The sequence below is a fragment of the Perognathus longimembris genome, chromosome 3 (genome assembly GCF_023159225.1).
Source record: "Perognathus longimembris pacificus isolate PPM17 chromosome 3, ASM2315922v1, whole genome shotgun sequence".
NCBI lineage: Eukaryota > Metazoa > Chordata > Mammalia > Rodentia > Heteromyidae > Perognathus > Perognathus longimembris.
In genome coordinates this window covers 121,353,113-121,376,098 of record NC_063163.1, presented here as the reverse complement: position 1 = coordinate 121,376,098, position 22,986 = coordinate 121,353,113, and the positions used below count along the sequence as shown (strand labels likewise).

The window sequence follows — 22,986 nt, the reverse complement described above, 5'->3', positions numbered from 1 at the left end:
CACACAGCCGACTTCACACACACTGTGCACACCTTACACTCCCTTGTATACAGCTGACTTCACACTCTGCGCACACCTCCGCCTCGCTGAGTAGAGAGCACGCTCCTTCCTGAACGCAGTACGGCACCTGGGACACATTTCAGACTAAAGCGGGGCTGACCGGGTAGAACGCCTGCCTGGCGAGCAGGAGACCTGAGTTCAAACCCCAGTACCACAAAAAAAAAAAGAGCAGGAGAAAGGAATTTAAGTTTGCATAGTTCCTCAGTGGACGTGGATGTGTCTAGAAAAGCTAGCCATTCACAGTAGCAAACCAAGAAACAAGCCTTGACTATCCTAGCTAAATACTTTCTTATTTTTAGTATAAAGAGGACAGATTATTTTATTAGAGACTGTTCATGATTAATATTTGTATCACTTTCACGTTTAGATTGCAGTATTTCAATAGAGTGATATAAGTGATTTCTCTGTAAGTTATAATAACTAGAATAGTTAAAGAGAAAAATACAGAGCCGGGTGCAGGAGTCCATACCTGTAATACCAGCTGCTTGGAAAGTAGGTAAGGAAAATCATGATGTGAGACTCAATTCATCACTAATTTTTGTTAGATCTTATCTCAAAGAAAAGCCAGGTGTTGTGGTACACTCCTGTGATCACTGCCCCCAAGACTCTAGCCGAAAATAACTGAAGCCAACAGCTCTGAAGGGACAGGGCCGGTGCTCACCTATGGAAGCGTGAGCTCCCAGCTCTACACCAGGACCACCAGAAATACTGAAATAAAACGTGAAAACCTGGCAGTGAATTCCAGTGAATCCTGTTGAGGAAATGGTGACTTGTTGCATGGGCTGTGTTATTCTGAAGGAACACCAAATATCTGCATGCATCAAGAAGATACAATTTAATTTGCAGTGAGGAAATACATAATATAATAAAGCCCTTTATACTATCCTTTCTACCCTGTCAGAAGAAAATTATACAAGGGGCTCTTCTCTTTGGTTTCTGAAAGCCTAGATAAATAAAAGGCTGTCCCTGTTATTTAATACCACGTACGGTTTAGGATCTTACAAGAAAACATATTTCAGATCCACATTCTTAAATACTGTTGATATGTAAGTATCGCATTTTGGACTGCCTACATTATCGCTCAGTGATTTTCAAAGAGTTGGGATTTTGTGAAACCATTATTTCCAAGACCTCTTTGAAATTCCACCTTTATTTCACAATTTCCCTTTCTACATCTGTTTTGTATTTAATTCTAAAGGATCTTAAGTGTTATGATGTGTTTAGCTTTTAGCTTTTCAAAATCCCCTAGCTTCTTTCATGGGCTATTTTATTATGTTATAATGCATCTAGAATACGTCAATAGGCAGCGTCTCAAGCGTTTTCTCCCACAGAGGAGGAGAGGAAACTTAGAGAACAGCGGCAAGACTGTCTTCACGTTCTTCCTTGGTGTGACTTCCCTTGTCCCAGGGGTTACGGAGTCAGCCTGAGAGCTCGGGACGCCTGCCCTGTTCAGCGCACCTGCCCTGACCTTGCTTTAGCTCCCTGACTCTTCCCCTACCACTGGCTCTGGGCCAGCCATGGACCCCAGGCTCCTGCAGGAGCAGAGGGGAGGTGGAGACGGGCGGAGGCGGTGTGCCCTTCCAGCCCCCGCCCCGGGGGAGGAGCCATCCCCTCCACGAGCTGACCGTGACCGCCTCCCCCGCGAGCGCACGCTCACCGCGAGCACACGCTGACCGCGAGTGCACATGCTGACTGCGAGCGCACACACTGACCGCAGCCTCCCCCGTGAGCACACGCTGACCGCGAGTGCACACGCTGACTGCGAGCGCACACACTGACTGTGAGCGCACACGCTGACCGCAGCCTCCCCGTGAGCACACACTGACCGTGAGCACACACGCTGACCATGAGCACACGCTGCCTGTGAGCGCACACGCTGACCGCGAGCACACACTGACCGCAAGTGCACACGCTGACTGCGAGTGCACACGCTGACCGCGGCCTCCCCCGCGAGCACACGCTGACCGTGAGCGCACACACTGACCATGAGCACACACGCTGACCGTGAGCACACACGCTGACCGTGAGCACACACGCTGACTGTGAGCGCACACGCTGACCGCGGCCTCCCCCGCGAGCACACGCTGACCGTGAGCGCACACGCTGACCGTGAGCACACATGCTGACCGCGGCCTCCCCGCGAGCACAGGGAGCTAGGCTGCCTGGAGCACTGGCCACAGGACGGCTCCCGGCCTCCCGGAGCGGCCCACCCGTCACCGGGGCTCTGGGGAGACGCTGGCCCCCGCGGCCTCTCCCTGGGCCTCCTGCTCGAGGCGGAGGCCATGGGATTCCAGGACCCCGATCTAGAGACGATCCCCAAGCGCGAGAACGCCTTCCCAGCCCCACGGCAGAGGACCAGCCTCCCGACTGCATCGAGCTTTAGAAAACGCACAGCCGAAGACCAACGAGTACAGGGGATGGGAAAATCAACCTGAGAGGCAGCTCCCGGATAAGAAATACGAGGGCTGACGGTCCCCGCGACGCGTTCAGCAGCCGTCCTCAAGGACGTCTGTGTGGAAACCACCCTGAGGTCTGCCGCGCGGCGGTCAGGAGGCCCGTGCGGGGGAGGGCCGAGCCCGGGCACGCGGAGTCCTGCCAGGGGGAGGGGGTGCGTGACCGCACACACGGAGCTGTTCCCACTCTCCTGTGTGTGGTTTTTATGCACTCAACCCTTTTAAACCGAGTTTCCTAGGGCGGGGCGTCTTGATTCCTTTTTAAAGTATCCTTGGATTTGACTCCTCGACCTCGAATGCTTCCTAGTTGGCTTTTGATGGACGCGCATGTCTAATTTGACCTTTCTCTTCACGGCACTTTCCATGTTGACTCTCATTGGAGGGTGGCCGCGGTGATTCGCGTGTCAGCATTAATCTCATTGGGTGGCTGCAATCATTCACACGTGAGCGTTAATCTCATTGGAGGGTGGCTGCGGTGGTTCATGTGTGTGTTAATCTCATTGGAGGATGGCTGGGTGGTTCACACGTGAGCGTTAATCTCATTGGAGGGTGGCTGTGGTGGTTCACGCGTGTCAGCATTAATCTCATTGGAGGATGGCTGTGGTGGTTCACACGTGAGCGTTAATCTCATTGGAGGATGGCCGTGGTGGTTCACACATGAGCGTTAATCTCATTGGAGGGTGGCTGCGGTGGTTCACACGTGAGCGTTAATCTCATTGGAGGATGGCTGTGGTGGTTCACACGTGAGCGTTAATCTCATTGGAGGGTGGCTGCGGTGGTTCACATGTGAGCGTTAATCTCATTGGAGGATGGCTGTGGTGGTTCACACGTGAGCGTTAATCTCATTGGAGGATGGCTGCGGTGGTTCACACGTGAGCGTTAATCTCATTGGAGGATGGCTGCGGTGGTTCACACGTGAGCGTTAATCTCATTGGAGGATGGCCGTGGTGGTTCGTGTGTCAGTGTTAATCTCATTGGAGGGTGGCTGCGGTGGTTCACACATGAGCATTAATCTCATTGGAGGATGGCCGTGGTGGTTCACACGTGAGCGTTAATCTCATTGGAGGATGGCCGTGGTGGTTCACACGTGAGCGTTAATCTCATTGGAGGGTGGCTGCGGTGGATCACGCGTGAGTGTTAATCTCATTGGAGGATGGCCGCGGTGGTTCACGCGTGAGTGTTAATCTCATTGGAGGATGGCCGCGGTGGTTCACGCGCATGAGCACTGGCTGGCGTGGTTGGCGCGGTGTTTTCTGAGCCCCTCCCGCCCAGGCATTTTTGAAGCCGATTATAGAGTCTCCGTGCCTGGGAGCGAGAGGACAGGACAGACAGAGCAACCCCCACTCCTCCTGCCGTCAGGAGACATTGTACATTCCGAAGCCTTTCCTGCTCCTCAGAACCGTCACTTTCTAAGTAAGCAGAGCGGAAGAATTCTCCGCCTTGGGCCCCGAAGCTCAGAGTAGGAATGATACTGCAAGCCTGAGGGTTCTGCTCGTTAAAATGCGATCACCACCCAAAAGTTGTGACCATCTCAGAAACCTGACCTTAAAAGCAAAGCGGGAGAACATTTCACACACTCCCCAACAAGGCGCCGACTTCTTTAGCCCGCCGTTTCCCGCGCAGCTGTCCACAAGGGTTAGACTAAAGGATGGGTCTTTCTGCACACTAGCATCATCTTTCTGCTGCCAGTCTTGTACTAGTGACTATTTCACCACAACCTGTCACCTCAGAGCTAGCCTCGCACCCACCTCACGCGGGCCACGGGGGGTGCGGGGGTCACAAAGGCCGGCTTCTTTCTGCTCCTGTGTGACAAGCAGACCTCCGCTCTGGGACACTGGTCCAGTGAGATGCCCCGGCAGCCACAGATCGCCCGTGACGGGGTTCAAAGGGCCACCTTCTGTCTGGACGAGAGACACGCTAGGGAAGGCCTGATGGATGTGTGTGTGTGTGCATGTGTGTGTGACAAGAACTCGTAAGAGCCGTGAGCTGCTTCTGTGTGTGATGATTCTAGAGCTTTCCGGATGACTGTGCCGTGACTGGGTAGGATTCATCACAAGCGAGGGCGCGAGTGGCCCGTGAAGCCCGTGAAGCCTCTTCCCGGGTTGTCCCCGCGCGGGCGCGGTGGGGAGGGGAGGCTCCCGGTCCTTGGCGTGGAAGCCCAGGGGTGGCTGTGTCCCTGAGCAGCGGGGGACCCCGCGTCTCTCGGGAGGTGAGGTGCTGGCACCCACCGACTGCATGAGCTGACCCACCTTGAGATGCGAAACAAGGCCTTGCGCCTCCAACGCTGCGGGTCAACTGCCGACCACAAACCAGCTGCCCCTGCACGTGTGTGCAACACCGCCAGCCACCCTGTGTGGAGGAGGCCCCGCGGCCCCGCCAGCTCTGAGGCCGCCGGGCTTACAGCCCCCCTTCCACTCGTTCTCAAGCGTGAGACACCACCCCTCCCTGCCACCCACCATCCACCCGGGAAGCAGATTGCCCGCACACACGGCGACATCGGAAGGGAGTCACCCGTGAACACGCCGACATCAAAGGGAGTCACCCGTGAACACGCCGACATCAAAGGGAGTCACCCGTGAACACGCTGACATTGAAGGGAGTCACCCGTGAACACGCCGACATCGGGAGTCACCCATGAACACGCCGACATCGGGAGTCACCCGTGAACACGCCGACATCGGAAGGGAGTCACCCGTGAACACGCTGACATTGAAGGGAGTCACCTGTGAATACGCCGACATCGGGAGTCACCCGTGAACACGCCGACATCGGGAGTCACCCGTGAACACGCCGACATCGGGAGTCACCCGTGAACACGCCGACATTGGAAGGGAGTCACCCGTGAACACGCTGACATTGAAGGGAGTCATCTGTGAACACGCCGACATCGGAAGGGAGTCACCCGCGAACACGCTGACATCGAAGGGAGTCACCCGCACACACGCCGACATTGGAAGGGAGTCACCCGCACACACCCCAACATCAGAAGAGGCCCAGACATTTACAATGAAATATGAGACCCAGAAGAAATGTTGACTTTGTCTGAAGACTTGCACACAAATGTCCCTGAGAGCTTTCTTTGCAGTAGTTCAAATGTGAGTGGATAAGCAAACAGATCTACCTGCCAGCCATGATGATAATAATAGTAATGGAACAAACGTGAAGCGTGCTCCTCTGTTCTCCTAAGCAGAACTGAGCAAGATGGGTTTTGCGTGTTCGCGTCCCACGTGGAGGAGACCTCAAGTGAATGAATCGTCAGAGAAGGGAGGGACGGAAACCAGGGGGAGCCTGGCGGATTCCCCAGTGTATCCCGCAGGGGCACTGCGGTCAGGAGCGACCACAGGGGCCTCCGCGGGGACCGGGCGGTCGCGCACCCCACGGGGGACGCGAGTCCTGTCCTTACGGCAACATCGCACGCCACGCACCGCTGCCGTCTGAAGGGTTTAGGTTTAACAGAAGGCTGTGTGCTCATTTTGTACTGGTGACTCGGGGTTCGTAGAACCTTCCTGAAGATGAGGCTTGAACAAAGTCTCAACACATGCAACGCAGACAAACTACTGGAGGAAGGAAACGTAATATACTTCCCACTGCAGTGAGAAGCGAAATAGCTTGAGTCCAGCCTGCAATGCAAGATGAAGACGTTGGGGCATCTTGCCAGCAGCAGACCGTCCATGGAGATGCTCAAGACAGTGACTGAGATCAGTGTTAAAGAAAGACAGCCTATCAGATGGGTAGACGTGGGAAGGAGGGATAAGAAAGGCGGGCGCTGCTGGTTTGAACCGTGCTTAAGATCGCCTGAAATGCATCAACTGAGCCACCGATGCGCGCGGCGTGATGGCTGAATCTGTGAGGTCTACAGAGGAGAAGCCGCTTCCCTGACGCAGCGCCCGTGTTGTGGGGTTCCCTGGGAGCTGGTGGTGATAGCTCCCCTGCCCCGAGTCCAGGCGCGGCCGCGGGCCTGGCTCCTGCCTGTTCTGCGCGCTGCGGTGACGCCCATTCTTCCTTGTCCTCAAGCCGGCGGGCAGCCCGTGACTCCGGATTGTCATCTGTCACATTCGCTTCTCCGCGGCACATCCTGTCACCCGGAGTTTATCGGGGAGTCACGCCCTGTGTGTTCTCTCATCTGTGCCATCCGTGACCCCGTTAAGTCCAGGAATAGAAACACATCATTAGGCAGCGCCTTGAGCGCTGGCTGTCAGTACCCACGTCGAGTGCTGAACGCACTGCTGGACACGGTTACTCTTTCACCAGAGAGACATAAATGCTGCTGTCAGATAGCATTGTGTCTGTTTATGAGTAGTAATACAAATAAATAAATAATAAAAACATTTCTACTTCAGATACTATGTCTGCTTATTTATGTATGCAAATTAAGATAAACTTTTCTAAAAACACTATGGAACCCTACATCGTCATTAATCTAAATCTTCTAAGGAGGTTTAAAAGAAAACTGCTGAGATATATATATATATATATGTATGTATACATAAAATATGTAATTTTTTATCATAGTAGATCTAAACCTTATTCTATGAATAAGAGAAAGCTGCTGATATATATATACACACACACACACACACATACATATACAGTTGTCTTATCATACATAGTAGGCTACTTTAAACAAATTATTCTGTAGAGGATTTAAATACTGTCATAGGGCAGGATTGTCCCTGCGGTTTTATGTCCATCACATCGAGGGCCACGTCTCCTAGCCGGTGCTCAGCGTCTCATGCTGGATAAGATTTCGTTACTCTCCTCCCGGCCCGGGCAGGGGCCACACGACTTCGCGGTAGAAGGGTGGTGTGGGGGACGGACTGCTGTCAGGGTCGGGGGGCGCCGGGCAGCTAGACACGGGCTCCGGGCGGCTAGACACGGGCTCCGGGCGGTGGACACGGGCTCCGGGCGGCTAGACACAGGCTCCGGGCGGCTGGACACGGGCTCCGGGCGGTGGACACGGGCTCCGGGCGGCTGACACGGGCTCCGGGCGGTGGACACGGGCTCCGGGCGGCTAGACACGGGCTCCGGGCGGTGGACACGGGCTCCGGGCGGCTAGACACAGGCTCCGGGCGGCTGACACGGGCTCCGGGCGGCGGACACGGGCTCCGGGCGGCTAGACACGGGCTCCGGGCGGTGGACACGGGCTCCGGGCGGCTGGACACGGGCTCCGGGCGGTGGACACGGGCTCTGGGTGGTGGACACGGACTCCGGGTGGCTAGACACGGGCTCCAGGAGGCTAGACACAGGCTCCAGGCGGCTAGACACGGGCTCCGGGCGGCTAGACACAGGCTCCGGGCGGCTAGACACAGGCGTGGGCACTGCACACGGCCGACACGAGCACAGACACCGCACACACGATGGCGCATGGCAGGGGCAGCTAGGGAACTGTAGGGCAGGGACCACGTCCCAGCGGTGGAGGGCAGGGGCGCAGGCCCAGGAGACTGAGGCAGGGACCGCGTCCGCGGGAGAGGGAGGGCGGGGTGCGCGTCCCTAGCCCGGGACAGCCAGAACAGGCGGCCATGGAAGGCGGAGTGTGCAGAAGAGAACGCCGGGCGGGGGGGGGGGGGGCTTGTGAGGGCCCCGCTGGGTGAAAGGTGCCGACCTGTGGCATCTACAAGTGGTCAACAGAGAGGGATCTGGTGCGCAGTGATGAGGCTGGGAGCGGAGCTGCCCTGACACACACACACACACACCCGTGCACGCCCTCCTGACACCCCCCCATGCACGCCCTCCTCCACTGAGTCACACCAGCTCCTCCTAACACACGCCCGTGCACGCCCTCCTGCACTGAACCACGCCAGCCCCCTGCGTGACCCCCCCGGCCCCCACAGAAGCCATGACGGGAAGGTATTTGAAGCAACAGCTCATGCAACCTGTGTGTCAAGTAAAAAGAAAGCGCCTCCCAGAAAGCCAGGAACTAAAGCCTTGTCAGAGAAAACAGAGTGTGTGTGTGGGGAGGGAGAGAGGGAGAGAGAGAGGGAGAGAGACTCCTGAGAGGTGAACAGTGGGAATGAGGTTGAAGGAAGCAAGCGTCTGCTGTAAGCACCCATTTCGTTACGCGTGCACACCGCGCAGAGGTGTCCTCACAGGAGCTGGAGGCGGGGGGCTGAGATTAAGGATAATGGGTCCCCACGTGACTTCTTCTCTTGAAAGAACAGTAAATCTACAGAAAGGGTAATTTAGGTTTAGTGTTCACAGCCCATTCATTTTACTCTTAATGTCCTCTGTTTAAGGTTTGTAAATGTGGTGCAGATGTAATCCAAAGGGCCCAGCGAGGTGATTCCCAGCCCCTAATGGTGCTGGCGCTGGGGCGGGGGGGTCCTCAGGCAGTGGGGGAGGGGCCCAGGCCAACGAGAGAGCTGCTCTGCCCCCCCACCCCACCCTCGTTGTAATTCCACACAAACATGGAAAGATGGGAAACCTTTTGCCCAGGATCAGAAGAAATGATTGGGGATGGGCAAGTGTGTAGAATGAGAGGTCCGTTATTTCACTGTTGAGGCTATGATTTCACAAAACCATTTCCCTAAAAGTGAACCTGGAAAAAAAATGGTTTCTTTTCAGTCCTTTTTCTGCCACTAAACTGCAGCCAGTCCCGTTACCCGGCCAGGCGGGATGGGACGTGACGGCCAGCCCTGAGGAGGCCGCGGCAGGAGGAGGGGCCGTTCGCAGCGCTAGCCGGGGCTCCCTGCGAGGCCTAGCCTGAAACAGCCCACCGTGAGTGAGAAACGGGCAGTGTGACGGTCGAGGCCCGCGTGGCCTTGCGCACGCGGAGCCGATTGAGTCACTCTGCCTCCTGCCCAGTGAGCCCCGTGGACATGAGCGAGGCCCAGGACGGGGGGCGGGGGGGAGGGGGAGGGGAGGGGAGAGGCGCCCGGCCCTCCGCGTCCAAGGCCGCTGTTTGGAAACCCGCCTGTTATTCTCCATTAGAAAACCAAAGGGTTTTAATGCTTCCTGTTCAACCTTGAAATCAGCATGGTAGAAATGGAGGATGAATAGCAATGTGGGATGTCCACGACACAGACATCACATTCCTGCAGCAACTGTCATGGCCTTTCCCCGCTTCCCCGCCACTTCCTTGTAAATGGCCAAACCAGACCTTGTCTTAATCATTTCGTGAGAGGGAACTCCTAGTCCCCATCACTAGACTAACAGAAAAGGAGGGGCACCCTTCAATACCAGGAAGAACACAGTCTAAGATGTAGAACATAGTAAAGTAATTCATGGAAAGAAAAATGCATGGGTTAAAATGTTCACAGTCATGATAAGAAAAAAAATGGGAGAAATTGGACTTGTCATGATTCTGATAAAACCCATTGTTCTATTTCAAAATAAATGCAAACAACTTAATTCTTAAATGTCACCAAAATGCTTCTGATGAGACAAACACGATTTGTTTTTTAAAGGTATGTCCCTTGCAAACCATCAAAAAATAAGACATCCCAAGTCCGGAACCCTCTCTGCAACTCGCATTAAACATTCTCTCACATGCTCTTCCATCATGGAGGGAAAGTTCTGGATTCTTTCCCAGATTTCATCCCAAGCTGTGTATGTCTTCCGTCCTTCAGGGCCGTCATTCATGGGTTGCAAAATGGAAACGGAAAGGAGGCGTCGAGGTGCTGTGTCCTTATACCAAAACCTAAGCGGAGACCTTATGAGTTACTGGGAACACCAGATTTCCCATGGTCCCAAGTCTGTGGCTTCTCACAGAGTAAATGAAGGGCAGCACCAACGAACGGAAAGTCCCGGTCATTTACAATCAATCACCCACCTCGCGGGGGGGGGGGGGGGGGGGGTCCCGGGCCCCCTGAGTGAATGCACCTATCGGAGGCCCTCCCTGCGTGTAGCCATCGCTAAGCACCACCCAGGTCCCAGAAAGAAGCCCTGTTTTGAGCCTCCTTTGTGTTCTGTGACTGTTGACAAAGATTTAGGCTGGCCCTGTTTCCTGCCCGCGGAGGTCACAGGAGGAATGTGCCTTTGTTTAATAAAGATGCACCCAACCTCTGAAACCAACCATGGCTCACCTAGCAGTCTGCGGCCCACGGGTCCTTAGAAAAGGCAGCAGCAGGTAAAGCCACAGCTGCCATCTTCCGACAGCTGCCTTCTCAAAACTCACTTCCCACAAGTCAGCACCATTTTCTTGCCACAGAAGTAGGTCTACCTCTGAAGAGCAAAGCAATCATTTCCCCTACTGCTGCTTCCTGTATTTTGAAAAATATGAAAATGTTTGTACATATTCTGATAACTCCTAAATCTCTTAGATACCGAATCCCTGTACGCAGTACTCAGTGCTTAAACCTTTTATTAGGAATTGTTTAAAGACCATAACGTCCATGTATTCTTTAAGATAGGGGATGCTTGATTTCTGAATTGTTGTCATATAAATGGTAAGGCCATTTGACTGAATATCAAAGTCCCCTCCCCCCCCAAACCCACCTTGAAGTAAGCAGATTTGCAACCTTTTAAACTGGTGCTTGGTCCTCTTTCAGCAAGCGTCCTCTGCAGATCTAATGATCAGGAACATCCTGCTGGTGCATGCTGGGAGATACGGCTGCAGGGTGCAGACCGCAGCCGACAGTGTGTCCGACGAGGCAGAGCTCCTGGTCAGGGGTGAGTATGCTTCAGTGCGCGCGGGTGAGGGGCAAGGGAGCTGGGTGCGCGGACCGCCGGCCCCGCTCGGGCCTCTGCTCTCACCGTGAGGATAATGTGTCGCTTTGGCTTAACCTTTTGCCTTTGAGACAGTGCATGGAAAACTGCTCCTCTGTAACAAAGCCCGCAGATCAGCTCCAGGGTCCAAAACACGTTTCGTGATGGGTGGGGGCCAGTGTCAAACCAACAGAGTGGCAACCAAATTCTGGACAGTGGGCTGGGGATGTGGCCTAGTGGCAAGAGTGCTCGCCTCCTATATATTAGGCCCTGGGTTCAATTCCCCAGCACCACATATACAGAAAACGGCCAGAAGGGGCGCTGTGGCTCAAGTGGTAGAGTGCTAGCCTTGAGCAAAAAGAAGCCAGGGACAGTGCTCAGGCCCTGAGTCCAAGGCCCAGGACTGGCAAAAAAGAAAAAAAAATTCTGGACAGTAAGATAGAGACACTTGGATGCAGACGGGACGTTCATTGGTGCGTGCATGGATTTCAAATGCAAAACTGGTAGAACCCCTCATTCTTTTTTTGTTTCTTCTCCACTAACTTTCAAATCTAGCTTCTGAAACCAGGAAAACTGTCTGTGTGTGAGGGTGAGGTGTTCATTGTTAGGTGACAGGGTCCTTCTACAAGTCTGAGCGCATCGGCACGCGGCTGCTCTCTGGGCAGTGATAGCTAATGTTTCCTCACTATGAGTGGACCACCGGAGCCTGCCATCCCATGACGCCGGCTCTTATTTCAATTAAGCAAATGACTAGAGAAGGCAGCCCCAGCATACACTTTCCTCCCTTTCCTTCTTACTGCCTTATCTTTCCCTTCGTTTTTCCTTTTAGTTTTTCACTAAAGTAGACTATGCCTGCAGTGGTTTCCTAAAATCATAAATATGTGAGTGCACAGCTCAATGAAAAATGACCAAGTGGACCCTCGACATTCCAGCAAGACAAAGATATTGCCAGACTCTGCCCAGTGGGCCTCTCCTTTTCTGATCTCTTCTGAGGGACACACGTAGCACATGCTCAGACCCCAGGCACAGGGCCGACCAGCTAAAACTGTACAATCCGCAGCCAGAAATTACATTTTAGATTTGTTTTTCTTTCATGGCTCCGATGTATTTTACAGCTTATTTCTAACAATCCACCGTAGTAAAGCGCACACAGGTGCACACGGAGTGGGCATCGGCCTGCTTTAGTTCTGTACTTCACCAAAGGCGCCGCCACTGGCTCACTGAAAACGACTTTGAAAGGAGTGTGGGTCTGAGTGAGTAGCAGCTTCTCCCGGTGTTTGGGGTTGGTTTACTTTTTAATCTCTGCTCCTGGGTTATTTGCTCTTTTCTTTGATTTTACATAGAAACTGTAGGCTCTATTACCTTATTATAAAGCACCAACTTCCTAAAGTGTGTGTTTGCAACCAAGGCAGTCCACGCCTCTCACCAGGCTCCCGGCCACGCCCTCTCACGCTGCCCCTCACCAGGCTCCTGGCCACGCCCCCCGTGCTGCCCCTCACCAGGCTCCTGGCCACGCCCCCTCACGCTGCCCCTCACCAGGCTCCTGGCCACGCCCCCCCGTGCTGCCCCTCACCAGGCCCCTGGCCACGCCCCCCCGTGCTGCCCCTCACCAGGCTCCTGGCCACGCCCCCCCGTGCTGCCCCTCACCAGGCCCCTGGCCACGCCCCCCCGTGCTGCCCCTCACCAGGCTCCTGGCCACGCCCCCTCGTGCTGCCCCCACCAGGCTCCTGGCCACGCCCCCTCGTGCCTTCAGAGCTGCCACGAGGCCTGTGCCCCTGTACCCCCCCCCCCCACTGTTGTCCCACTTATAGAAAGGCGTCCTCCCCTCTGGCTGCGTCTGCCTTCGCGTGTGCGTGTTTATTGTGTGTGCTTGCCTGGTAATTGAGAATGATGCTCCTAAAGCTGGAGCCTTCCCAGTGAACACAATCCAGACACTGATAGAAGCAGCCAGGTGTTGCCACGGGCCTGCAAGGGGCACATTTAAGTGGCAAGCTAACACCCTGCTTTGTCACGAAAATTAAACTCAACAGGGTTTAGAACATAATTCGGGTTCAGCTTTTTCATGTTCTGCTCCTTTGGCCTTTGGCTTTATGCCTAGGAGATGATAAAATGCATAAATTTTGGAATTACACCCAAAAGCAATTTCAAACAGGTTGCATTGTCTGAATATTCATGTAGCATTCAGCTCAAGCTTTCCCTTGAAGTGAGTTTGATCAAGTCCAATTTTCGATTATGTACTCGCATTGCATTTCTAAAATTAGGGGAAAAAAGCCTGCCACTCCTGCCTGGTTAAGGCTTAGTCAGATTTTAAAACTAAGCTACATTTTAGCTACCGTTCTTCTTATTCTTATTGTTATTAGTAAAGTCAGCAGCTCCTGGTAATGGAAGGAGCTCTGGATGCTTGCAAACCCCAAATAGTTCCTCTCCAATAGCGACCCCAACTAGTTCCTCTCCTTCCCATGGTCACTGGTTTATCCACTCGGGACATTGTGCGCACATAGGCCATAAAACCCAAGCTGAACAAGCTGAATGGAGTTTTTCCTGTGTCTGCTACAAGGCTTGCACCAGAGTTCTTGGGTCAGTGACTCGCGGTGTGTCACCGCGCGAGGGGGAGGGGGAGGGGCCCCCACGCACTGTGAGCAGCACCCCACGGCGGGACAGTCGGAGCGGGGCACGCTGCTCACTGCGAGGGCACCTGGAACGCACTGGGCAGAAGGGGCGCCGCACGCCCTGAGGTTCTGTTACCGTGGCATTCCCCAAAACCACCGTTCCACGGACAGGAGGGAGCGCGTCTTGGCTGGCCTGGCCCCCTGCTGACCGTCGGTGAGGTCCTCCGTGCATCCTACTGGGTGAAGTCTGCACCTCTCTGACGCGCTAGGGCAGCACGCGGAACCCGAGCTCAGGTGTGCGGCCGTGAGCCCAGCACCGCCGGCTGGGACTCGGGGCTCTGCCTCGGGGCCGCGCCTCAGGGCTCGCCCATGCTCCTCCTGCGCACGTCTGCTCCTCCACTGTCGTCATGATCCAAAAGCGGAACGTTCCAGAAATGGTGCACGCACAAAATCACTCCTAGGAATTGAATGCTCCGCGAAGCAGAGCATCATAGCATCATGCAAACTCCAGAGGCCCCCGATGGCAAGGAATATCCTAAAAGAAATAGATGTCGCTGCACCCCAAAAAGACAGCTAACCAGATGGAAGCGTGCCGTGACGGGCACAGGGAGCGGGGCTGGCGGTGCGGCGGCCGTGGAGCCGAGGGGGTGAACTCGACCCGCTACCCAGCACAGGCCGCTCGGAGCCGGCCTCATCGAGGAAGCAATTCGGAAAGGGCCGGGACTCCAGCAGCGCCATAGCCATCGAGTGTAAGAGACTCCAGAAAAGGGAGTGTTTGGGGTTTTTGCTCTTTCACTCTCCCTTAGCGGAATCAAGGTAGAAGTGTGTGCCCCAAGGCCAACTCACGGGTGGGAAACTCCCGTTGGAAGAATAAAATGTACTTCGTCACAGAAGACTGCGGGGCCGGGCTTTGAGCTCGCGCAGCCAATGGCTAAAACCTGCGCGCACGCCGTGGCCACGTCTTCCCTCAGGCTGTGCTGCGAGCCCTCAACTACAATTCAGGGGGGCTCCTCGCTGGGGGACCTTCCTTACCCTCCCCAGCCCATGCACGCCGTCACCTTTGGGGGCAGAACTAGGTCCACCCAAGTACTTTTGTCAGTGAGATAAGTGTGGTTCACAATTGGCTGTTTGTTCAGTCACCCCTGGGAGGGACAGTCCACGTCCAGAGAGGGCGGAGCTGCTGCCCCGGCCGCCGGGGGGGCACCCCGCCCACTCACAAGTTGGCTGTGAGGCGAGCCACGCAAAGGCCCCACCAGGTAGACTTCAGAGAGAGGCCGAGGCCCATCCTGAGCACGCGGCTCCGGCGGAAAGCTTTAAAATGCCCCCGTATTCGTGAACGTGTGTACTCGTGGAGGACGGAGCTCGCACGGAGTGCCTCTCACAGCACTGATCCCGTCGTCAGAGCTCTCGTCCCTGGCGATGACACAGGCCTTCGTGTCTTAGAACAACGATCTGGGGTCAAAAGGGCCCTCAGTGACCAGGCGGGAAGCTGGCCACTATGAAAAGCAGAGCCGGCCTGCCGCTACGCCGGCCTTCGGAGACCAGAGGACAGTGACGAGGACGTTCAGTGTCGACTGTAGTCTACGGCATCGCCCATGGAAAATAGACTTGACAGTAATTCACGTGTTAGAGAAAAATATAGCTTACTCAAGTGTGATTGCTTTTAGTATAAAAAACACTGTAAAAGAGGTGTCTCTCTAAAGCCAGGCTAGCGCCATCGATGTGACGTCTTACCGTTGCGAACGCCCGCCTCGGGTGTGGGCGGAGGGCAGACTCCGGGCGGCGCCCGCCACCTGCGCCTCCTGCCGGGCACTGCATCCGCTCCCCATCTGTGCCTCCTGCTGGGCACCGCATCCGCTCCCCACCTGCGCCTCCGGCCTGGCTCCGCATCCACTCCCCACCCTCAGTCACACACGAAACGCTTTGTCTAGATGGTGAATAACAGCTATTTTTTTTTTTGCCAGTCCTGGGGCTTGGACTCAGGGCCTGAGCACTGTCCCTGGCTTCTCTTTGCTCAAGGCTAGCACTCTGCCACCTGAGCCACAGCGCCCCTTCTGGCCGTTTTCTGTATATGTGGTGCTGGGGAATCGAACCCAGGGCCTCGTGTATCCGAGGCAGGCACTCTTGCCACTAGGCCATATCCCCAGCTATAACAGCTATTTTTAATCTTACACTTTGTTTACTAATCTTCAGCAAATAATTTCAAAGGTAATTTTTTTGTCAATCAACGGTTGGGCTTTCCTGCCATCCTGCAGAAACGGCTTGAATGTCTAAAGGATTAACGCTGTCTGCAGGTGTATTCGTGCTTAATGGCAAATTTTAAAGAGTGAATAAGTGAAGTTCCATCATATACAAACGACCGGAAACTGAATGGTTTGCATTTTGTTATCCCAACAAGCTCCTTGTGCCTGCTGGGTGAAGTTCGCCTTGCGACACCGATATTTCTGTTTCCTCTCCGGCCTCTGCCTCCCGGGGCGTGGCGAGTCGCTGCCGTGACACAAGTATTCTGACACCACTGCCATTTTCAGACGCGTCCTAATCCCCGGGCCGCGGGCGCATGTGTCGGCGGCAAACTGTTGAGGAGATGGCATTTCCACGCGCGTCTCCTGGCTCGGCGTCACCCCGTTTCCTTCCACACCTGTGCTGACGCGCACGCCGACACCCCCGAGTGGGTGAACTCGCGTTGACGGCTCTGTTTCACTCACCGAGCGCGCTCCTCCCTCCAGGCGGCTCCCCGGCGCCGCGGGGCCCACGGAGGCGCGGGGCCCACGGAGGCCACTGAGGCGTCGAGGGCGAGCCTGACGCGCGGCGTGCGCGGGGTGGACCCGGGGTGCGGCTGGATGCGCGCTGGGGGCCGCCAGCGCCTCCGAGCCTCGTGGGGAGTGCAGGGCGGAGGGGGGCCCTGGCGGGAGCGAGCCGGGCCGGGAAAGGGCGACGGCGCTGGGGACGGGAGCGGGCGCAGGGCCCCGGGGGGCCGGGAAACAAGCCACGGGACCCCCCCCGCCCCGCCCCGCGTGTGGACCGTGAGGACGGTGGTGAGGCCCCACCCGCGGCGGGGGCCAGGGCACAAACCCGGGCGGGGCCTCGGCGGCCCCCTGTGCCGGGCACACGCGCCCCTCCCGCTCGCCCACAGAAGGGCAGCGCCGGGGTGGGCGCGGCTGGGCCGCGGTGCTCCACGGACCAGGCGCCCGGCTGGGGACCCCGCCTTGGAGAGGAAGGGGGACTGGCCGAGGCGCCGGCCACGGCCTGCCTCCGACGGGAACCGCACCCGGGAGAACGGAGGCAGCCGAGCCGTGAGAACAGACGGCGCGAGAGCCGGAGCAGCGGCGTGCGAGCGCGCCAGGCGGCCGCCAGCAGTGACCAGGGCAGGCAACCGTGACGGCAGGCGGGAGCAAGCAGCTGTGTGTGTGCATAGGGTATGAACGCGTGTGCGTGTGTGCGTGTGTGTGTGCGTGTGTAAGAGCCGGTGCAGAACCGGAGGAGCGACAGACGCGCTCCGTGGCGGCCACGGCTCTCACGGGTCAGGACCCGGGCGCGCTCCTTGTCCCCCTCCGTCCTCTGGAATACGCTGCATCCGCGGAGCCGGTAGACCAGAGCTGCGGGGCAGGCACCACACCACGACCCTGCCGGGGGAGCAGTTCCTCCCCCACCCAGCAGGGGGCGCTCTGCTCACAGGCTTTGTTCAACAATGCACGAGTTCGCTCACGTGGACCAAGCGCCTGGGCCGCGTCTGGTGCCGTGATCAAGTCCCTGGGTGAATTATTTCCCACCTTCCACTCAGCATAGCTAAGCCGTGTGAGAGATGCGCCCACCTGAGCCCCAATCGCAAAGCAGTGAACCACACAGAGACTCTGGGGACCTTCGGGACGCCCCCTCAATGGAGGGAGAACGGCGGGGTCCAGGCAGAAGGCCGCACTTTTCCTGTCCTGCCTGCAGCTGCCCAATGCAAACACATCGCTGCGTTCACACCCCCACCGCCAGCCGGCACACCGCAGTTCCTGGAATAGCAGTTAAGATCCGTGGGAGGCGGGGGGGGGGGGGGGGGGAGGCCGGAGTAGGGAGGAAGGGACGTTGAGCACCGGGAGGAGAATGCGGACTGGCGAGCTGAGCTCGGGGTGGGAAGCAGCAAGGCCTGGGATGCCACGGGGGCCTTGCGGGGAGCAAAGGCAGCCCCGGCTCAGCAGCTCGCCCACCCTGCCTGACGCCCTCCGGGCTGCGGATGGGCTCACGCTCCCTGGTCCTGTGAAGAAACCAGAGGCCGTGCTGGGCACCCCGCTTCCGGCCTCCCCGGCCCCGGTAACCGCTGACCTCACGGGGGGTCTGGACCTCCAGCCAGGTCTTGGTCATCGTCTAAAATACAGGTGTGGGTGGTGATAGGTGGACATGTCCTGTGGGCTCCCAGCCCCGTGCCCCACGCGTGGACGGGCAGGAGCCGCTTCTGCTGAGGTCCCACCAGCCATCCCGGGCATCGGGACCTGATACACGTCTCTCTCTGTTCTCACTTTAAACATCCCCACCCCCACCACCGAGACCAGATGGGCCTCACGGAAGCCACGCCGCCATTCCAGGCACTGCTGTCCTCAGCCCTTGGCCACTGGCTTTCCAGCTAGTTATAGGGAAAGTTTACAGATTCGCGAAAGGAAAAGCCCCCAGTACGTCCACCATGATCTCCACCTCGCCAGGAGAACGTAAACCACACAGCAGAAGACCTTCCATCTCTCTAGTCACGCTTGGTGAGAACTGTCTGGAAACATCCAGTCTGTCCGCTTCCCATACGGTTCGTGCAGACAGAGCGTAGCCCAGCATCGACCTCGTCTGCGCCTTGACCTTCCTGTACCGCTGCCGCCCTGCTTCCTGGGGCGCCCACGCCGGGCAGGAGGCCGGGGCAGGCCTGCCAGGCTGTGTGGCTTCCTGGGATCTCCTGACTGTTATCACCAAGAGCCCCAGCTGCCAGGGAAGTTCTGCCAAACATCAGCCCAGCAGCAGACCGGAGCTCAAGAAGACAACAGAAACTCGGTAAGCTCACTCAAGTCTCTATACGAAAAATCCTGCTTTGTGTTAGCCCTTGGCCCAAATGCCAAATTCTAAATCTTTTTTTTGATTTTGTGTCACATCAAACACCACGTTGTCTGGTCTCTGCGTCTCCAATGAGAAATCCACACAGCTGGAACAGAGAAGAACTCACTGTCCAGAAGAAACTTGAGCTGGCTTTTCCAGCACATTGCACCGTGCCCTCCCAAACACCTGGCAAAGGTATTGTCACCGCTTCACTAAGTATTCCTTAATTTGGAATTACAAAGACAATTAGCTCTCTAATGAGTTAGAGCAAGCGAGGTGAAAGAAGAAGGCAAAGCTGAGCACCAGATGATGTGTGGAAATGCCAACAAAAAATGACTCGCTCTTAACGGAACTCTTTCCAATGGAAGTCCTGTCTTAGCAACTGAAAGGGGGAGGTAGACATTACAGCTCAGTACGTATTGGGAAAACACTGCATAGAAAGACTAGCAATCATTAGACACAGCCCTGTGCCCTGCTGTGAGTAGAGAAGTGGATTTTAGCTTTAGCCACCAGCAGGTCTGCTGCGGCCTAGAACTGGTGACAAGAGGAAAAGTAGCTCCCAGTGTCAGAATCAAACCAGCTTGTTAAAACAGGAAATTCTCTGTATGGGACTTGAAGCTGGGAAGCGCTGCCAAGGTGAGGTAGGTAGGCTGCTTCTTCAGGGCACACACGGGCAAGAATCCGGAGGAGAAAGCATCTGCTGCTGCGCTCAGTGTGAGAAACCCGGGAGCCACAAGCATCCCCCACTCTTCGTGGGGTGGCCCGGGGCGTCTGCAGATGTCCCCCAGGGGACCCTCGCCCACCAGGCACTGGCTGGAATGCCCTGTCCAATGGCAATCTGACCATGCGCTGTGAAGGCGACGGAGGGCGTTTCGATGGCCTCTCCACTCTCGAGGAAGCCCTTCCCATGGCCGCCCACAAGACGTGTCTGGGGAGCCGTGGGCCTCGCTCCTGCCCTCTGCCGCCGTCGGAACCAGCGGTGCAGTGCAGAGCACGAGACAGAGGGCTCCGTGCCGTGTGTGCCGCCCCTGGCCTCACAGAGGCCAAGTCACAGCCCTCAGGGGAGCGACGCGTGTGCGTGGAGGAGCCCCGTGGGGAGCGCGCCCGTGCGTGTGCGTGTGCGTGGAGGAGCCCCGTGGGGAGCGCGCCCGTGCGTGTGCGTGTGCGTGGAGGAGCCCCGTGGGGAGCGCGCCCGTGCGTGTGCGTGTGCGTGGAGGAGCCCCGTGGGGAGCGCGCCCGTGCGTGTGCGTGTGCGTGGAGGAGCCCCGTGGGGAGCGCGCCCGTGCGTGTGCGTGTGCGTGGAGCAGCCCCGTGGGGAGCGCGCCCGTGCGTGTGCGTGTGCGTGGAGCAGCCCCGTGGGGAGCGCGCCCGTGCGTGTGCGTGGAGGAGCCCCGTGGGGAGCGCGCCCGTGCGTGTGCGTGTGCGTGGAGGAGCCCCGTGGGGAGCGCGCCCGTGCGTGTGCGTGTGCGTGTGCGTGGAGGAGCCCCGTGGGGAGCACGCCCGTGCGTGTGCGTGGAGGAGCCCCGTGGGGAGCACGCCCAGAGCTCCCGCGGGGGGCCGGAGCAGCAAGCACTCCTAAGTACAGCCGAGAACACGAGCAGAGTGCAGGCAGTGTGAAGTTGTGCAGCCTCATGACGTAGGGGAGCCACGCAGCTCCTCTGGAATGGCGGCTCCAGCCTGGAAACATTCTCGGCCCAAAGTGCAAACTGGAAGAGCTCCTTTGCTCACATCGCCCCGGTGACTCCTCCGTGTCCCCGTGCCGGCCCCTCGTTGGTCAGCAATCCGACTTGGTGAAGTGCTCATTAATCACAGAACACCGGCGTCAAATAAGTCATTTTCATGACATGTTTTCTTCAGGAGGTGGCGGCTGTGTAATTATTTCTCTTATGGCAACTCCAGGAGTTAGGCATCAGATTCTGCTGAGACGCGGCACCGCTGGTCACAGGCCTCTTACCACGGGATCCTGCGGTGTGTGCAACCCCACGCTGGCGTATTTACCCCCTGTCTCGGCTCCCCCACACGAAGTCTTCGTACCCAGCAGCACGGGCCGCACCCCAGCCGGCGGGAGACACGGCCTGCAGCGCATCCCTGGCTCCCAGCATGTTCCCCATCAGCCACCGGCAGCCCCGCGCTCGCAGTCTCCATGCCCCAGGCGGGTTAGGCGGAGGCACTGGGACCTCACCCCGCGACTGCCTCCCGCGGAGCTGGGTCGGAACGGAACATTGCACGGCACTGAACACCCTTTCTGCAGTCCCACCACGAAATCCTCCAAGGAGTGGCCGGCAGCCCTCGAGAATCCAGCCAGGCCATCCCCCGCCCCCCGCCATGGCCTCACCAGGCAGTGTGGACCCCGGAGGGGGAACCCCCCCAACCCACAAGGGCCTGCGGGTTTAATGAGCCAAATGTGAAATTAACCACCCGACCCATGCTAACCCCCACCATCACAACACATCAGACTCCCAAGTAGAAATCCCGGAGAACATGTTGGCTTCCAGAAAAATCATGACAATTTCAAATTTACACTTCAGAGTAAAAAAATGTATTGAAGAAAGTGACCTAGTGTTTTCTCCACATGGTTAAGGACACACTTGTCTTCAGAATGATACCGTCATGAATGTGTTGGGAAACCGTAATGGCAAAGCAACCACTGGAAATGATGATTCCAGATTCATGTCACGGTGTGATTGAGAAAATTGGTCACCAGGTCTCTTTAAATGACTTGCAAGGATAGAGCAGGTGCGGGAGACCACCCAGCATGCCTCTCTCCGGCTCGGTCTGCACCCAGCATGCCTCTCTCCGGCTCGGTCTGCACCCAGCATGCCTCTCTCCGGCTCGGTCTGCACCCAGCATGCCTCTCTCCGGCTCGGTCTGCAGCCCCGGGCGCCCACCCGCGGCCACGTTGATTGGTAAGAAGCTCTGCGGAAACTTTGTGTAGTTCGGCACCTCATAAGGAATTGTCCCGAGGGGTTTGTGACTCCTCTGTTCTCAGAATTTATGTAACGTTAGCTTGGTAAAGGGGTCTCGGCATGGCTGCTGGGTGACTTAAAGTTTTAAATAAAAACCCTTGAACTCCCTGAGAGTTTGCTTAGGAGACCCTCAACTATCTGTATTCCATCCCAGAAAGGTGGCCTTCGATGGCTGGGCAGCACGGCTTTCTGTTGGAATAAAGTCTGCACAAGTTCAACTCATGTGAAACTTCGTTAAATACAGATGCCGAATTAGCTGCTGGAAATCGCTAGTTAACTCGTCATCCACCTCAAGTTTGTTGTATTTGACCAGGAAATGTTTGCATTTGAAAAAGGAATAAAAAAATCAACATTTAAATCAACACTTTCAGCATAATGCTCTGGAGGGCATTGCAATGACAATTAAATGCTTCAGGCACAAATAACAATGAAACATACTCAGGGAAATGCTCCTGAATAGCGTGGCTGGAAAGTTTTCAGGAATTCCCTTGGATGTTAGATACTCCCGTTCGCCTTTATCTTGTTGTTTTTCTTTTGTTGTTGTTGTTGCTGTGGCCCAGCTTCTGGCTGGAACTCAAGCCTGGGCACCGTGCTTGAGCTTTTGTGCTCAAGGACAGCACCTTGCCACAGCTACAGTCACCACTCTACTTCCAGATAGCGTGAGTAGTTTATTGGAGATAGTCTCACAGGCCTTCCTTCCACAGCCTGGCTTTGAACTGCAGTCCTTAGAGCTCAGCCTCCTGAGTAGCTAGGATCATAGGTGTGAGCCACCAGTCCTAGCTCAATGTTCCCAATTCTACTTCCTTCAGAACACCTCAGAGCTCCACCGCCTTCCACTCCTCCTCATTCTTCATGGCCTGCATCCTCATACACATGCTAATTAGGAAATGCTGATCTGAATGATAAAAACTAAATTCAAAGAGCAGTGAATTATTCCATTGCTGGATTCTGGCACATACACAGAGTGTATGAGAAAGAAGAAGAACAGAAGAACTCAAAGAAACCTCCGTGTCCTCGAGATTGTATGTCTAAACAAGAAGCTTTGGTATAGCTACTTGTTTAAAAATAGTCACCTTTTCCATGGGAGCAACTCATTTCTTGGAATTTTCATTGAAAACCTTGCTCCTCCCACTCGAATGTCTCACCGACTTTGCTTTCTGTGAACTGCGTTTATTCCTGGGTCCTGTTGCTGTCGGA

At 56.2% G+C, this 22,986-nt stretch overlaps 1 protein-coding gene across 1 annotated transcript; it reads right to left on the bottom strand.

Moving 5' to 3' along the window:
- Positions 1 to 7,381: 7,381 nt before the first annotated feature.
- On the bottom strand, positions 7,382 to 7,879 carry LOC125347828 (pollen-specific leucine-rich repeat extensin-like protein 3). Its single transcript, XM_048340783.1, has one exon. It carries the CDS (start codon positions 7,877 to 7,879, stop codon positions 7,382 to 7,384), a length of 498 nt encoding a protein of 165 aa, XP_048196740.1.
- Positions 7,880 to 22,986: the final 15,107 nt, after the last annotated feature.

Coding starts and splice junctions, on each gene's coding strand:
- LOC125347828 (XM_048340783.1), bottom strand. CDS start 7,879: ATGCGCCATCGTGTGTGCGGTGTCTGTGCTCGTGTCGGCCGTGTGCAG.